The sequence below is a fragment of the Salvelinus fontinalis genome, chromosome 4 (assembly GCF_029448725.1).
Source record: "Salvelinus fontinalis isolate EN_2023a chromosome 4, ASM2944872v1, whole genome shotgun sequence".
NCBI classification, from domain to species: Eukaryota; Metazoa; Chordata; class Actinopteri; order Salmoniformes; family Salmonidae; genus Salvelinus; species Salvelinus fontinalis.
In genome coordinates this window covers 21,615,997-21,634,349 of record NC_074668.1, presented here as the reverse complement: position 1 = coordinate 21,634,349, position 18,353 = coordinate 21,615,997, and the positions used below count along the sequence as shown (strand labels likewise).

At 41.9% G+C, this 18,353-nt stretch overlaps 1 protein-coding gene across 2 annotated transcripts in view; it reads right to left on the bottom strand.

The window, feature by feature from the left end:
• Positions 1-592: 592 nt before the first annotated feature.
• The window catches only part of LOC129853332 (adhesion G-protein coupled receptor D1-like), a 74,067-nt gene continuing 56,306 nt past the window's right edge, over positions 593-18,353 (bottom strand). For both annotated transcript variants that reach the window (XM_055919256.1, XM_055919257.1), the window contains 10 exons: positions 7,406-7,509; positions 7,108-7,219; positions 6,811-6,964; positions 5,570-5,636; positions 5,302-5,368; positions 5,069-5,160; positions 4,799-4,925; positions 4,641-4,682; positions 3,670-3,762; positions 593-3,564 (listed from right to left, as the gene is read on the bottom strand). In XM_055919256.1, coding sequence (XP_055775231.1) covers positions 3,469-3,564; positions 3,670-3,762; positions 4,641-4,682; positions 4,799-4,925; positions 5,069-5,160; positions 5,302-5,368; positions 5,570-5,636; positions 6,811-6,964; positions 7,108-7,219; positions 7,406-7,509 — 954 coding nt within the window. In that variant the 3' untranslated portion in view covers positions 593-3,468. The remainder of the gene's footprint in view (positions 3,565-3,669; positions 3,763-4,640; positions 4,683-4,798; positions 4,926-5,068; positions 5,161-5,301; positions 5,369-5,569; positions 5,637-6,810; positions 6,965-7,107; positions 7,220-7,405; positions 7,510-18,353) is intronic.

The window sequence follows — 18,353 nt, the reverse complement described above, 5'->3', positions numbered from 1 at the left end:
TGCTGTGTCTGTCAGCGTAGTGTCCAGAGCATGGAGGCACTACCAGGAGACAGGCCAGTATATCAGGAGACATGGAGGAGGCCGTAGGAGGGCAACAACCCAGCAGCAGGACCGCTACCTCCGCCTTTGTGCAAGGAGGTGCACTGCCAAAGCCCTGCAAAATGACCTCCAGCAGGCCACAAATGAGAGATAGGTGGGGCTAGGCTTAAGAGGATGTGAACAATGCTGAATAGGTGTAGACAAAGAGCTCTCCAGCAGGTGTACAAAAATATTCAAGGGCCCTTTTTCTCAAAAGCGGGGTTGATCAACTTTCAAGGCAGAATTACTTTCCCATTGTTCCTCAACTGCAGTGTATGATATACCATTTTGTAGCTCTAAATCTACACCTTTTTCCAATGTTAAAAACACTATGAAAAATGTTGCTACATATAACTGAATCGAGGCAGTCGGTCACATATAACAAAACCTTTTGACATAAACACAGAATTTTCAGTGGGTTTAAAAAGAATAATATTAATTATGAACCATACAACATTCCACCCATGAGGCCACTAGAGGGGATTTGTTTATTTGACTACAGGAAAGGGCTCGATCATGGAAACACATTTCTAATTATTTTGACATGGCATCAGTGAGATTCAAACCTATAATCTTCTGTTCTTTATCCATGGAATTAGTCCACTGCACCACCAGGATGGAGCAGGCATGCCACGTTTTTTTTACACATTCAGAGCTGTTCATCTAGTCTATTCAAACAGACCCTATTTCAAAGAATACAAGCCCTCATTTAGATCAGGTGTGGCCCATTAGTGGGCGAGCCAACACACCTAACAAGCATAGAGTTTTGTTGATGCTGAGAATGGAATGTATATGTTTTTAAATAACATTCTTAGAACCTTCTCTGAACGTTATTAAAGTTTGTTTGTGTTTTTTTACCGAAAGTTTTCTTAATGTTCTCTGAACAATTTGAGAACATTAATTTAAATAGAACAGTGAGGAAACCTTTAGGAAACGTTATGCTGAGGTAATGAAATTCCCACAGAATGTTTCTTCACATTCTTGGTACAATTTGAGGATGACTTTAAATAGAAACATGAGGAACTCTGTAGGAAACGTTATGCTGAAGTAATGAAATTCCCACAAAAGAATGTTGTTTCTTAACGTTCTCTGAACAATTAGAGAACATTCCCAATGTCAAACCAGTTCGAAAACATTACTAGATCATTAACAAAATTGAAATGAAATGTAACCATGTTTGAACTTTTATGAAACGTTCTGTTAAAGTAATGAAATAGCAGGAAAATGTTTTTTGTCAAGTTCCTTAAATGTGCTAATGTTCCAAAACCAAGCAACTATCCTGCACCATTCCCAAAAGGTTGTGGGAAGGTAGTATGCAAGTACCCATGGGAAAACCACGCGCTCACCAAGCTCTATGAAACACATGGTTCTCAGAATGTTATATGCCAGCTGGGTAACTTCTTACGGGAGTTTCTACTTACAGTAGATAGTGCAGGTGTAACAGTACTTATTATTATTATTATTTCTTTTACATACATTAGCTACTGAGGACTGTTGACAGAGGAATTACATTCAATACATTTTTTGTTTCTATTTTTATTCCACAACAGAAATAAGAGAGAAACCTTGAACATGAAGTACTATAGAACAAAACAAATGCAGTCCATATGATAGAATGGTCTGTTCTGAAATACTGAAAGACTAGGAAGTGCTTTTCAATTATTTCATAAAGTAAATCCTATTGTAGGAGACTAAGTGTTGGTACAGTGTCAGAACAATCAAGACTTTAAACAAGACATCTCCAATCTCAGTGAAACTCAACAAAAATACACTTTGCTGGACGTGTGTTTGTGAAATACATGTGTATGCTATTACTATGTATCCTCAAAGACAAATCATGATAAAAAAATCTAATGATCTGTGTAATTTAAAAAGATAAATGGAAAACGAATACAAATTCACAGAACTATGTCTAACGCAATAATTCTCTATTTTATAAAAAAGCATGAAATAATGCAGCTTACAGAGACATGAGGTACATTCGGAAATAGCATTCTCAACTCATCTCAACTCATCATTGTCAGAAGAAACAACAAAGAACTTCAAGAGAGGCAGAGTATCAAACATTGTGAGCATTGAGTGACTTGTGTGCTCTGATGCTTTGCAAATTTTTAAAACTGTAAATGACAAAATCCATAAATAAGTACATTTAACTGTGGGGGTCTTGATTTGATTACACTTTTTACATTAAAGTATTCATCCCTGTATGTATGTATGTGCTAAGGCACGTTTGTTTGGTGCCAGATTCAATGTTTTGCACTTTCTGAACATTAAATATTTCAGAAAAGAAGAACATTGTTATTTATTCTTTCATTGGTTGGTTCGACACATAATGCTTCATGTACCATCCAGCCAGGACCCTGTAATAGAATAACCATCCTGCACAAACCCATTACCAGGCTGTTATAGCCTCCATTGTGACTTTGTCAAAACCATAATTCATTCTGAAATTAACAATAAAACTCAAAGTTAAAGCTAAACGTATGTTTACATATCACAAAATATACCAATGCAAAACATTGGATAGCCTCTGGTCAAATTGATAATTATTCATGACACATACTTGGGAAGAAACATTTCAACACATTATACAATGTTGGACACAAACAATCTGAAACAGTTAATGGCATGTTTTAAATTCTCAAGGCCAAGGGCTCTTACAATCTCACAAAGTCCCCTCAGAATTCCCATCCCTACACTCCCTACAAAAAAAAGGTGCTATCTACAACCTAAAAGGGTTCTTCAGCTTTCCCCATAGGTGAACCCTTTGTAGAACCCTCTTTGTTACCAGGTAGAACCCTTTTGGGTTACATGTAGAACCCTTTCCACAGAGTGTTTTACATGGGAACCAAACAGGGTGCTCCTATGGGGACGGCAGAAGAACCCTTTTTTCTAAGAGTGCATATGCGTCTGGCCAGCTGTCTTTTATTAAAGAAGTTGAAAGGCACAGTCCCTTGAGTCTTTGTCTTCATGATGTGCTGATGCCCCTTTGGGGTTACAGCTTTACATCAAATCATTGCATAGTGGAGGAGTATTGGATGCTCCAATTTGTAAGTCGCTCTGGATAAGAGCGTCTGCTAAATGACTTAAATGTAAATGTAAATGAGTAAGGGAGTGGGAGGCTGTGGGCTATGGAAGCTGTAAGAATGGTTAGTCATTGTGTATAGAGCTCTACATGAAGACGCATGACATCCTAACTATGTAACTACACCACAACACACCCCCTTATCTAAGGCTTTTCCTTTTGAGTCCATGAGAGTGGATCATACATCACATATAACAGTGGGCAACAACACAATACTTAAGCAAGTGTTTGTCAATGAATCTTGTGAACCCAAGGTTGGCATGGCATCCTACTTCCGCCATTATTGGAAGCGAAGTCCTGTAGTTTTACACAGCGGACAGGTCGATCCGATTGGCTGAGTAGGTGCTTTTGTCCCATGTGTTTATCTTTGTGGGGCTCACGCCTCCTCTGTTTCCATTAATCTATGAGAGAAAAAGGAGAGTAAATGATTGATCTCACATTTAAAGTTCTAAGTTGAATTCACGTCTTTCTTCTACCCAATTAGACCCCTCTACATTGGTACTCACAACATCAGAGTTGAAGGGTTTCACATTGATATTGCGAATGGAGCTGCTGGTAAGCGACCACACCTTGGTTTTGTGCTTGAAGGCAGCTCTGACCTACAGCAAAACCACGAGAACGCCCAATAACAGGTGCAATATTTCATAAACCTCCCCAGACATTAGAAACAAAACAGAAACTATACTGAACAAAAATCTAAACGCAATATGCAACAATTTCAATGATTTTACTGAGTTAAAACTCATAAGGAATTCAGTTAATTGAAATAAATTCATTAGGCCCTAATCTATGGATTTCACATGAATGGGCAGGGGCGCAGCCATGGGTGGGCCTGGGAGGGCATAGACCCATCCACTGGGGAGCCAGACCCAGCCAATCAGAATGAGTTTTTCCTCACAAAAGGGCTTTATTACAGACAGAAGTACTCCTCAGTTCCATCAGCTGTCGGATGTGGAGGTCCTGTGCTGGCGTGGATACACGTGGTTGTGAGGCCGGTTGGATGTACTGCCAAATTCTCTAAAACAACGTTGGAGGTGGCTTATGGTAGAGAAATTAACATTAAATTATTCTCTGGCAGCTCTGGTGGACATTCCTGCAGTCAGCATGCCAATTGCACACTCCCTCAAAAGTTGAGACATCTGTGGCATTATGTTGCGTGACAAAACTGCACATTTTAGTGGCCATTTATTGTCCCACAAGGTGCACCTGTGTAATGATCATGCTGTTTAATCAATTTCTTGATATGGCACACCTGTCAGGTGGATGGCTTATCTTGGCAAAGGAGAAATGCTCATTAACAGGGATGAAAACACATTTGTGCACAAAATTTGAGAGAAATACGCTTTTTCTGCATATGGAACATTTCTGGGATATTTTATTTCAGCCCATGAAACATGGGGCCAACACTTTATATGTTGCGTTTATATTTTTGTTCAGTATATATCAACACTATAACAACATGAAGGGTGTGTCTTACCTCAGAGTTGAGAAGACAATGGAACAGGAAAATAAAGAATCCCTTTAGAAAGATCCACATGATTGAGGTCAATTACCGTAAATAAAGGCTATTAATAAAGACCAATTTGATGTACCGTATTAGATTGAATAATGGTACATTTACAGTAGGCTACTGACCTGTAATGAGTTGAACACAGCAAACATGTACTGGAACATCAGTGAGTGATCGTTGATGGCCAGTACCCCAAAGATCCAGGAGATGCCCAGAATAGGAAGGAGTACAGCCACTGCCTTTGCAGTCAGCCTATACACACAAAGAGACACAAACACACTAAGTGTCAACTATCTGCAAACGATGTTATAAGTACTGTATTCATATCATTCTGACTGAGTGAGTCAGGATAGCATTATCACCATGAAGGTTTTAGGACAGAGTTGATGACTCACTTGACTGCGTTGGCATCTCCATGAACCTTGTAATTCTCTGAACTAATACGAGAGATGATCCTCGTCACAGATATAAGAATCACAATATTCACCTGAGACAGAGAGAAAACAACACACATCAGTTAATATCAAAAAATCACTTTTATCAATAAAAAGCTTGAGCTCAAACACTTAAATAGTTGTTCAATAAGAACTGAAGTCAACTATAGTGGTGATTACTTCAGTTCTCTTACCACAATAACAAACAGTGCTGGTGCCACAAAGGCCCAAATAGCCCCGATCTTCAAAGACAGCCAACAGCTGAGGGAGAGAGGAGAGACAAAACAAGCTAGGTTGACATCCCTCACATTATACTTGCCATTTCCCCTGTTGGTGTAAACTACTTATACATAAATGGCTGTTTCATGGCACCAGTATCGATATTTTAACCCTATTCAATGGCACAAAGTGCTAACAAGTGGTTTTGAATGTCCAGGTTAGAGTGTGTTGACAGTGTCTTACTTGCCAACCTCTCCGTAGCTGTCCAAGGCTGATGTCATAGAAACCACACAGATCACCAGTGGAGACCCTGGGTGAAGAGGGGAAATGTTAATCACAAGATATAGAGATATCACACACATCATGACATCTGTAACATTACATTGTCCAGTATGTGCATCCTTATATTGACTTCAGTCTAATGCTGTCCAAATCAAGTTTGGCAAAGAGTATTAGATGAAAGTTAGACAGACCGAGAGTAGAGGACACAGGATTTTTTTTTTAAATTAGGGTTTTCTGTGGTATTTTGTCATTACTCATTTCCACCAACATGGTTATATTATTGGTAAAGCTTCTTTGTTTAATGTTGTAATGACTTACTGAGTCCACAGAGATTTCCAGACTTCCCCGGCACAGAACAATTAAACTGTTACGCCAAAAGAGGAAATTAAGAATAAAGGATCAGAAGCCTTTTTTCACTGCTAATAACAGGAGCTGTAAACGACAAAACTCAGATGTCCTAACAGCTATATTTCCAGCTGCTGGACACGTCTATGCTACTTCATTTGTAGCTGGCCACAAATCGCAGCATTACTTCAGCCAACAACATAGGAAATTATAAAAATGGGATCTTATTTCCAATAATCACTCCAGCATGTGGAGGCTGTTCCCAGACAGCTAAACACACACACACACAGACACAGACACACACACACACACACACACACACACACACACACACACACACACACACACACACACACACACACACACACACACACACACACACACACACACATTATCCTGTCTGTCTGTCCACTCTGGGCCACAGAGACCAGGGCAGTCTCAAAGCCAAACCAGAGGTCTGCTAAAACCAGACCCAAAAGGTCATCCCAAAAGGTCATCCTTTTAATTGTGCCAAACATTGTAAAGTATCAATCTTTTGATGCAGAGCAGTAGGGTTGCAAAATTCCAGTTACTTTCCTAAAATTCCCTGATATTCCAGAAGTCCCAGTTGGAGGATTCCTTGAGTTAGGAGGGGATGAGCAGGTAACCCTGGAATCCTCCAACCGGGATATCTGGAGAACTTGAGAATTTTGGGAAAGTAACTGGAATGTTGCAACCCTACAAAGCAGATTGTTGCATATAACTACAGGTATAAGTGGAAACACAGATTGAGCCAGTTTGATCCGAATGGGAATCACATCATTGTTAGTAAGACATGTGTGCCTAAAAAGGTCAATTAATACAGTTACAAGATGTACCCCAGCCAATCCCGTAGTAGTAGAAATGCTTGCTGCCCTCGGAGCCGAAAACCTTGATGACCATGCTGTAGAGGTGCAGGCCCTCCACCAGCATCCAGGCAAACACACTCAGGAAGAAGAAGTGGAGAAGCACAGCCATCACCTTACAGGGCAGCTGGGAGAGGAAAGGGGTTAGGCTACATCATGATCACAGTTGTCATCATGCTTTGTTTCCTCTTGATCATCATACAGTAGGTACAAAATCCATTCCTGGTTCTAGCCAGTGAAATACTCTGGCTGTGGTTATGAGGTGCTTACCGTGCCCGGGTCAAAGCGGAAGCTGATGAGCAGCAAGATCTGTGCAACCAGAATGGCAAAGGACAGGTTGGCATGGATGTGGTAGCGTTGGTTACAGATAGTGCTCACTGTCCTGCAAGGCCACACAAATGATAAGTAATATTACAAGAAATGTATCAAATACGTTTGACATAACATTTAATCATAATGGGGTGAATACCACTTATACAGAGCATGTGTGGCACACAACACACGTGAGGTGCTTTGATACGTTTATTTTGACTGAGTCGGTGAACAATAAAGATGGAGGGATACTCACGACAGGATTGCAAACGTCACCAGAGTGATGGTCAGACAAAAGATGGAGATGGCACAGCCAGTGTAACTGATGGTTGATAGTGCCACCTGGTGGGTCTTGGAAAGCTGTGCAAAGGTGAGAATCACATCACGATTCAGTAAAACATTCCAGACACAAATTTGATGTTTCGATTCATGTTAAGGCTGATTCATTTCAAAAGGATGCAGACCAGAATATGTTGCATTGAACACATTACTATGGGAAATAACATAAAGCTGAAGTGAGAAGAGCATTAAACTAAAATATTGATTTTATAGGGAATCAGTGAGTGGAGCTTCACTATGAACCATCACTGCCCTCTGTGAGATGTTTAAAGTAAGTGACATTGTTAAATGTCAGACAATTTGAAGATTTTGCCCATACTGCTGACCATGCCACTATATAGGAGGTCATTGTGTTGCTTTTATTGCATGGTTAGCCTCCATGGCAGGAAGTGACTCCAATATGTGTGACCCCCTCAGTGCTTTGAGTCCTGTCCAACATGCCTGGCCAGGGCCAGTGCCAGAGCAAGTGTCAGCAGAGTGGTGTGGTACAGTATGATGTGCTGGGCTTTAACAGGGAGCAGTGACCCTCATTACTAGACCTCTGTGCCGGACTGGACTGGCTAACACTCTGTCACCATTGTAAAGCTGCTGTGGCAGGAGACAACTACCAGCAAAGTAAAGAAAGAGCATGCCCCTGACCTTGTTTCTGAATGAGGTTCATTCTCAAACTATGCTGCTGCACATATTTTCTGTCCTTGTATATGTCAAGGATGATTCCCCATTTCTCTTTCTGTGTGTGTGTCTGTATGCAAATGTGTCCGCCTGTCTGTCTTTTTCATGTACAGTGCCATGAAAAATTATTTGCCCCCTTTCAGATTCTTTCTATTTTTGCATATTTTCGACACTGAATGTTATCAGATCTTCATCCAAAACCTAATATTAGATAAAGGGAACCTGAGTTTACAAATAACCCCAAAAATGTATACTTATTTAATTTATTTAATTAACGCACAACCTGTATTTTTTTCACCTTTATTTAACCAGGTAGGCCAGTTGAGAACAAGTTCTCATTTACAACTGCGACCTGGCCAAGATAAAGCAAAGCAGTGCGACCCAAACAGAGTTACACATAGGACAAACAAACGTACAGTCAATAACACAACAGAGAAGTCTATACACAGTGTGTGCAAATGTAGTAAGATTAGGGAGGTAAGGCAATAAATAGGCCATAGTGGCAAAATAATTACAATTTAGCAATTAAATACTGGAGTGATAGATGTGCAGAAGATGAATGTGCAAGTAGAGATACTGGGGTGCAAAAGAGCAAAAAATAAATAACAACATGGGGATGAGGTAGTTGGGTGGGCTATTTACAGATGGGCTGTGTACAGGTGCAATGATCTGTAAGCTGCTCTGACAGCTGATGCTTAAAGTTAGTGAGGGAATTTTAAGACTCCAGCTTCAGTGATTTTTGCAATTCGTTCCAGTCATTGGCAGCAGAGAACTGGAAGGAAAGGCGGCCAAAGGAAGAGTTGGCTTTGGGGATGACCAGTGAAATATACCTGCTGGGTGCGTGCTACGTGTGGGTGCTATGCTGACCAGTGAGCTGAGATAAGGTGTGGCTTTACCTAGCAAAGACTTATAGATGACCTGGAGCCAGTGAGTTTGGCGACGAATATGAAGCGAGGGCCAGCCAATGAGAGCATAGAGGTCGCAGTGGTGGGTAGTATATGGGGCTTTGGTGACAAAACAGATGGCATTGTGATAGACTACATCCAGTTTGCTGAGTAGAGTGTTGGAGGCTATTTTGTAAATGACATTGCCGAAGTCAAGGATCATTAGGATAGTCACTTTTACGAGGGTATGTTTGGCAGCATGAGTGAAGGATGCTTTGTTGCGAAATAGGAAGCCGATTCGAGATTTAATTTTGGATTGGAGATGCTTAGTGTGAGTCTGGAAGGAGAGTTTACAGTCTAACCAGACACCTAGGTATTTGTAGTTGTCCACATATTCTAAGTCAGAACCGTCCAGAGTAGTGATGCTAGACGGGCGGGCAGGTGCGGGCAACGATCAGTTGAAGAGCATGCATTTAGTTTTACTTGCATTTAAGAGCAGTTGGCTGCCACGGAAGGAGTGTCGTATGTCATTGAAGCTCATCTGGAGGTTTGTTAACACAGTGTCCAAAGAAGGGCCAGAAGTATACAGAATGGTGTCGTCTGCGTAGCGGTGGATCAGAGAATCACCAGCAGCAAGAGCGACATCATTGATGTATACAGAGAAAAGAGTCGGCCCGAGAATTGAACCCTGTGGCACCCCCATAGAGACTGCCAGAGGTCCGGACAACAGGCCCTCCGATTTGATACACTGAACTCTGTCAGAGTAGTTGGTGAACCAGGCGAGGCAGTCATTTGAAAAACAAAGGTTGTTGAGTCTGCCGATAAGAATATAGTGATTGACAGAGTCGAAAGCCTTGGCCAGGTTGATGAAGACGGCTGCACAGTATTGTCTTTTATCGATGGAGGTTATTATATCGTTTAGGACCCACATTTGTGGTTTTTCAAGCATGAACTGTTGGTTTCAAGTCCTGCCACAACATCTCAATTGGGATTAGGTCTGGAATTCCAAAACTTCATGTGTTGCTTTTTAACCATTTTCATGCAGACTTGCCTATTTTGGATCATTGTCTTGCTGCATGACTATGATCAGCTTCAGCTCACAGACAGGCCTGACATTCTCCTTCAGAATTCTCTAGTTCCTTCTATTAACACCTACTTTAGAAAGGCAAACGCATGCCATTCCTACATGCTATCAGCCCTCGGGATTTTGACAATCGTCACTTTCAGCGGGAGCTTGCCATTGGCATCTCACAGCCCTCGATGAGCCAATGTTTTGGATGAAATCATAGGCAAAATTAACAGTATCATGCAATTTCCATACACCATCGCACAATAGGTTTAAGTTAAGAGCGTTTTCTTTGTTATCAATGAATTCCCAAATACGAACGGAACAATAGACGGCACCCACAACGCCATAAAAGCACCATCCCAAAACGAGTTCAACTATGTGAACAAAAGAATACTTCCACTCTTAATGTGAAGGTGATAGGTTATGTTATGGGTAAAATAATCTGCTGAGTGTGGTGGCAAATTGGCTCAGGGGAATGCACGACTCGTTCATTCTGCAGAACAGCAATGTTGGCCTAAACCCCTACAAGAGGGAGCTGTTTAGGATGGATGGCTTATTGGTGAGTGTTAGTTAATCATTTGAAGAATATTTGCCATTGCTAAATCTTCTATTTTTCTGGTTGCGCGGTGGTATTTCATGGTACAGCGTTGTATATTCCCCACCGGCTTTAAAGTGATGGGTTTGACCATATGTGGTCAATTATGTGCGTTTCGAAATGCAACTAGCCAAGGTCATGCACGAGCACTGAGAACAATCGGTAATGATATCTACTACTAGTGTGTATATGATTGATGCTAGTATGGGGATTGTTTGATAAATCACACCTTTTTTTATGCGTACGAACATTCTAAATTTCGTTCGTAAATTATAGATATTGATAAATGAGGCCCAAGGAATATTCATCCTGTGAGTGTGGTGACCGACCATCCATCTTGAATGGATTGCCAAAATAGAAAAGGAACACCGTCCTTTCTGCTCAGTAATGTAGGCCTATTGCAGCAATCGTCTCCTTGATGCTATACTTTCCTCCAGTCACTACCTAGTTAGTAGGCAGCAGCTTTATCCCTCAGCTGGATGGGAACATCCCACTCATCAATATTCTGGAACGCTGTGACTGCTCCACTATCCTAATGACAAGGCACACGCTAAAGTTAATGGAGAATCAAACCTCAATGTCTATAAATAACATCTGCTAAATAAAACAACAACACGCCTTACGCCACACACATACATACAGTGCTGTGAAAAAGTATTTGCCCCCTACTAATGTGTTCAAGACCGAATCACTACTTTTGCATATTTTTTATACTGAATGTTATCAAATCTTCAACCAAAACCTAATATTAGGTAAAAGGAACCTGAGTGAACAAATAACAACAATTACGTATTTGTTTTATTTATTTAATTAACAAAGTCATGCAACACGACTGTGTGAAAAAGTAATTCCCCCTTACACTCAATAACTTGTTGTGCCACCTTTAGCTGCAATGACTGCAACCAAATGCTTCCTGTAGTTGTTGATCAGTCTCTCACATCACTGTAGAGGATTTTTAGCCAAGTATTGCATGCAGAACTGCTTTACATAGAGACATTTGTGGTTTTTCAAGCATGAACTGTTGGTTTCAAGTCCTGCCACAACATCTCAATTGGGATTAGGTCTGGACTTCCAAAACTTCATGTGTTGCTTTTTAACCATTTTCATGCAAACTTGCCTATTTTGGATCATTGTCTTGCTGCATGACTATGATCAGCTTCAGCTCACAGACAGGCCTGACATTCTCCTTCAGAATTCTCTAGTTCCTTCTATTAACACCTACTTTAGAAAGGCAAACGCATGCCATTCCTACATGCTATCAGCCCTCGGGTTTTTGACAATCGTCACTTTCAGCGGGAGCTTGCCATTGGCATCTCACAGCCCAATGTTTGGATGAAAGCGCTTCCTGTAGTTGTTGATCAGTCTCTCACATCGCTGTGGAGGAATGTTGTCCCACTCTTCAATGCCGAACTGCTGTAACTCAGCAACATTTGTGGGTTTTCAAGCATTAACTGCTCGTTTCAAGTCCTGCCACAACATCTCAATTGGGATTAGGTATGGACTTTGACTAGGCTACTCCAAAACTTCAAATGTGTTGCTTTTTAGCCATTTTCATGTAGACTTGATTGTGTGTTTTGATTCATTGTCTTGCTGCATGACCCAGCTGTGCTTCAGCTCACAGACAGATGGCCTGACATTCTCCGGTAGAATTCTCTGATACAGAGCAGAATTCATGGTTCCATCTTTTAAGGCAAGTTGTCCAGGTTCCGAGGCGGCAAAGCATCCTCAAACAATCACACTACCACCATCATGCTTGACCGTTGGTATGAGGTTCTTACTGTGGAATGCAGTGTTTGGTTTTCGCCAGACATAATGGGACCCATGTCGTCCAAAAACTAACACTTTTGAATCATCTGTCCATAGAACATTCTTCCTAGAGTCTTGATGAACTTTTTGGACGAGATGGGTCCCATTATGCATGGTAAAAACCAAACACTGCATTCCACAGTAAGAACCTCATACCAACGGTCAAGCATGGTGGTGGTAGTGTGATTGTTTGAGGATGCTTTGCCGCCTCGGAATCTGGACGACTTGCCTTAAAATCCTCGCAAAAATCCAATAAGATTGTTTTTGGGAAACGATATCTGACGAGCCAATCTGTACTTTCTTTAAAAAAAAGTCCCACCTGTAGCTAAAAACCTTCTCTCTGCGAAATGCAGCATGTGCCAAATGTTCCAACAGAGCAAGATCAGCCATCTCTTATTAAATGTTCCATTATCTCTCCCCGTTATCTCAATCTTTTACAGTATTTCAACAATGCTTTCACTTACACACGTGCCTCTAATTTAACAAATGACTGTACTTTATTTAGGATATTATTGTAACAAATGCACTGATGTGGTCAAATTACTATATATGATATAGCCTGTCAAGATATGTTGCATGAATTCACATTGGAAATACAATGAAATCGAAAAAATTATGCAATTATTACTCTCACAATTTCAACATATTTTCCCCATTCAAAGCTTGACAAGCAGTTCCCTTATTCCACCACAATGGCACTGTGTATGTGTAACGTATATGAAATGGCTAGCTAGTTAGCGGGTACGCGCTACTAGCGTTTCAATCAGTTACGTCACTTGCTCTGAAACCTAGAAGTAGTGTTGCACCTTGCTCTGCAAGGGTCGTGGCATTTGTGGAGCGATGGGTAACGATGCTTCGTGGGCGACAGTTGTTGATGTGTGCAGAGGGTTCCTGGTTCGCGCTCGTGTCGGGGCGAGGGGACGGTTTAAAGTTATACTGTTACATATGCAAGGCTGTGCATACATTTATGCAAGCTCTCAAGCCAACGCTCATATTGATACATTTCACACTGTGTGGAAATGATCCCACGCATGGTTTACGAACAGATTTGTGCCTACACATGATTGATAAATGAGGCTCCTGGACTTTTGATAACAGAGGAGGGTTAAAGACCTTGCTTCTCTTGCCTGGAACATGTTAGAATTTTTTCATTTAGGAGAAAACAATGCACTAATGGTGATAAACTGATGTGATCTGGAATGTGCTTTTAAAAGTTTGGGGTACAGGTTTACAACAAGAAGGAGACTGTGGCCTTCATGGTATAATATTGATATGTAATTAGTTCAGTAGTTTGTATATCTATTACAAAGAGGGTATAGAACGAGAATCCCTGAGCCAGTGGGAATAGATGGTCTTTGAAGCATGGACCATTGCCTCATGTACCTGTCATACGTGTCATTTCCGGTCACAACTTGTAGACTTGTTTACGTGCTGCTGTGCATTTTGTTGCTAACCTTACTTTGCTACCTGACAACTTTATGGTTTTTACTTTTTAATTACGTTTATATTTTGTTTTTCCCTCACTCAACATTTTTCATTCAACTTTTTCACTCCGGACGCTTTATCTGGACATGGACCTCCAACAACCAAAGCTAAGTAGTAACATTAACATGATGCCTTCTAATTGCAGTCGCTGTACTCATAATATACAAGAGAAGGATCGCCTTACGGCGAGGATAGCCGTGCTGCAAGCCCAGCTTCAGACGCAATCGTTAGGCAAGGGTCATTTCAGTGTTGGAAAGGATGAAACAGCGTCTGTGCCACCAGTAAGTACAGATAGTAACATTAGTATAAATCCCCTCGCACGGTCCCCGCAGCCGGACAACTTTCTCATGGCTTCTGGAGGGAAATGCTGTAGGAATGCTCAACCCGTGTTGCTCATTCAGCCGACAGAAACTTTCAACCGGTTCTCCCCATTAAGCAGCAAGGAGTCAGAGGCCGAGCCTTCTCTGGTCTCTGCTCCTCCCGTTACGGGGTCTGAGACGCCGAAGCCTCTCACCATTAGCTCTGACAAATTGAAAACCCTAGTCATTGGCGACTCCATTACCCACAGTATTAGACTTTAAACAAATCATCCAGCGATCATCCACTGTTTAGCCGGGGGCAGGGCTACCGACGCTAATCTGAAGATGGTGCTGGCTAAAGCTAAAACTGGCGAGTGTAGAGGGTATAGGGATATTATTATCACGTCGGCACCAACGATATTAGGATGAAACCGTCAGAGGTCACCAAGTGCAACATAGCTTCAGCCTGTAAATCAGCAAGAAAGATGTGTCGGCATCAAGTAATTGTCTCTGGCCCCCTCCCAGTTAGGGGGAGTGATGAGCTCTACAGCAGTCTCACAACTCAATCGCTGGTTGAAAACTGTTTTCTGCCCCTCCCAAAAGATAGAATTTGTAGATAATTGGCCCTCTTTATGGGACTCACCCACAAACAGGACCAAGCCTGGCCTGTTGAGGAGTGACGGACTCATCCTAGCTGGAGGGGTGCTCTCATCTTATCTACCAACATAGACAGGGCTCTAACTCCCCTAGCTCCACAATGAAATAGGGTGCAGGCCAGGCAGGCTGTTAGCCAGCCTGCCAGCTTAGTGGAGTCTGCCACTAGAACAGTCAGTGTAGTCAGCTCAGCTATCCCCATTGAGACCGTGTCTGTGCCTCGACCTAGGTTGGGCAAAACTAAACATGGCGGTGTTCGCCTTAGCAATCTCACTAGAATAAAGACCTCCTCTTTTCCTGCCATTATTGAAAGAGATTGTGATACCTCACATCTCAAAATAGGGCTACTTAATGTTAGATCCCTCACTTCCAAGGCAGTTATAGTCAATGAACTAATCACTGATCATAATCTTGATGTGATTGGCCTGACTGAAACATGGCTTAAGCCTGATGAATTTACTGTGTTAATGAGGCCTCACCTCCTGGTTACACTAGTGACCATATCCCCCGCGCATCCCGCAAAGGCGAAGGTGTTGCTAACATTTACGATAGCAAATTTCAATTTACAAAAAATAAATGCAGTTTTCATCATTTGAGCTTCTAGTCATGAAATCTATGCAGCCTATTCAATCACTTTTTATAGCTACTGTTTACAGGACTCCTGGGCAGTATACAGCGTTCCTCACTGAGTTCCCTGAATTCCTATCGGACCTTGTAGTCATAGCAGACAATATTCAAATTTTTGTTGACTTTAATATTCACATGGAAAAGTCCACAGACCCAATCCAAAAGGCTTTCGGAGCCATCATCAACTCAGTGGTTTTTGTCCAACATGTCTCCGGACCTACTCACTGCCACAGTCATACTCTGGAACTAATTTTGTCCCATGGAATAAATGTTGTGGATCTTAATGTTTTTCCTCATAATCCTGGACTATCGTACCACCATTTTATTACGTTTGCAATCGCAACAAATAATCTGCTCAGACCCCAAACAAGGAGCATCAAAAGTCATGCTATAAATTCTCAGACAACCCAAAGATTCCTTGATGCCCTTCCAGAATCCCTCTGCCTACCCAAGGACGTCAGAGGACAAAAATCAGTTAACCACCTAACTGAGGAACTCAATTTAACCTTGCGCAATACCCTAGATGCTGTTGCACCCCTAAACACTAAAAACATTTTTCACAAGAAACTAGCTCCCTGGTATACAGAAAATACCCGAGCTCTGTAGCAAGCTTCCAGAAAATTGGAACGGAAATGGCGCCACACTAAACTGGAAGTCTTCCGACTCCTCTTTAAATCTGCGTATTCCTCCCAAGCTCAGTTGTCCTGAGTCTGCACAACTCTGTCAGGACCTAGGATCAAGGGAGACACTCAAGTGTTTTAGTACTATATCTCTTGACACAATGATGAAAATAATCATGGCCTCTAAACCTTCAAGCTGCATACTGGACCCTATTCCAACTAAACTACTGAAAGAGCTGCTTCCTGTACTTGGCCCTCCTATGTTGAACATAATAAGCGTCTCTCTATCCACCGGATGTGTACCAATCTCACTAAAAGTGGCAGTAATAAAGCCTCTTGAAAAAGCCAAACATTGACCCAGAAAATATAAAAAACTATCGGCCTATATCGAATCTCCCATTCCTCTCAATTTTTTTTGAAAAAGCTGTTGCACAACAACTCACTGCCTTCCTGAAGACAAACAATGTATACATAATGCTTCAGTCTGGTTTTAGACCCCATCATAGCACTGAGACTGCACTTGTGAAGGTGGTAAATGACCTTTTAATAGCGTCACAGACCGAGGCTCTGCATCTGTCCTCGTGCTCCTAGACCTTAGTGCTGCTTTTGATACCGTCGATCACCACATTCTTTTGGAGAGATTGGAAACCCAAATTGGTCTACACGGACAAGTTCTGGCCTGGTTTAGATCTTATCTGTCGGAAAGATATCAGTTTGTCTCTGTGAATGGTTTGTCCTCTGACAAATTAACTATACATTTCGGTGTTCCTCAAGGTTCCGTTTTAGGACCACTATTGTTTTCACTACATATTTTACCTCTTGGGGATGTCATTCGAAAACATAATGTTAACTTTCACTGCTATGCGGATGACACACAGCTGTACATTTCAATGAAACATGGTCAAGCCCCAAAATAGCCCTCGCTGGAAGCCTGTGTTTCAGACACAAGGAAGTGGATGGCTGCAAACGTTCTACTTTTAAACTCGGACAAAACAGAGATGCTTGTTCTAGGTCCCAAGAAACAAAGAGAGCTTCTGTTGAATCTGACAATTAATCTTGATGGTTGTACAGTCGTCTCAAATAAAACTGTAAAGGACCTCAGCGTTACTCTGGACCCTGATCTCTCTTTTGGCGAACATATCAAGACTGTTTCAAGGACAGCTTTTTTCCATTTACGTAACATTGCAAAAATCAGAAACTTTCTGTCCAAAAATGATGCAGAAAAATGAATCCATGCTTTTGTTACTTCTAGGTTAGACTACTGCAATGCTCTACTTTGCGGCTACCCGGATAAAGCACTAAATAGTCTTCAGTTAGTGCTAAATACGGCTGCTAGAATCCTGACTAGAACCCCAAAAAAGTATCATATTACTCCAGTGTTAGCCTCCCTACACTGGCTTCCTGTTAAGGCAAGGGCTGATTTCAAGGTTTTACTGCTAACCTACAAAGCTTTACATGGGCTTGCTCCTACCAATCTTACCAATTTGGTTCTGCCGTACATACCTACACGTACACTACGGTCACAAGACGCAGGCCTCCTAATTGTCCCTAGAATTTCTAAGCAAACAGCTGGAGGCAGGGCTTTCTCCTATAGAGCTCAATTTTTATGGAATGGTCTGCTTACCTATGTGAGAGACGCAGACTCGGTTTCAACCTTTAAGTCTTTACTGAAGACTCATCTCTTCAGTAGGTCCTATGATTGAATGTAGTCTGGCCCAGGAGTGTGAAGGTGAACGGAAAGGCACTGGAGCAACGAACCGCCTTTGCTGTCTCTGCCTGGCCGGTTCCACTCTCTCCACTGGGATTCTCTGCCTCTAACTCTATTACAGGGACTGAGTCACTGGCTTACTGGTGCTCTTCCATGCCGTCACTAGGAGGAGTGCGTCTCTTGAGTGGGTTGAGTCACTGACGTGATCTTCCTGTCTGGGTTGGCGCCCCCCCTTGGGTTGTGCCGTGGTGGAGATCTTTGTGGCTATACTCGGCCTTGTCTCAGGATGGTAAGTTGGTGGTCGAAGATATCTCTCTAGTGGTGTGGGGGCTGTGCTTTGGCAAAGTGGGTGGGGTTATATCCTGCCTGTTTGGCCCTGTCCGGAGGTATCATAATAGGATGGGGCCACAGTGTCTCCTGACCCCTCCTGTCTCAGCCTCCAGTAT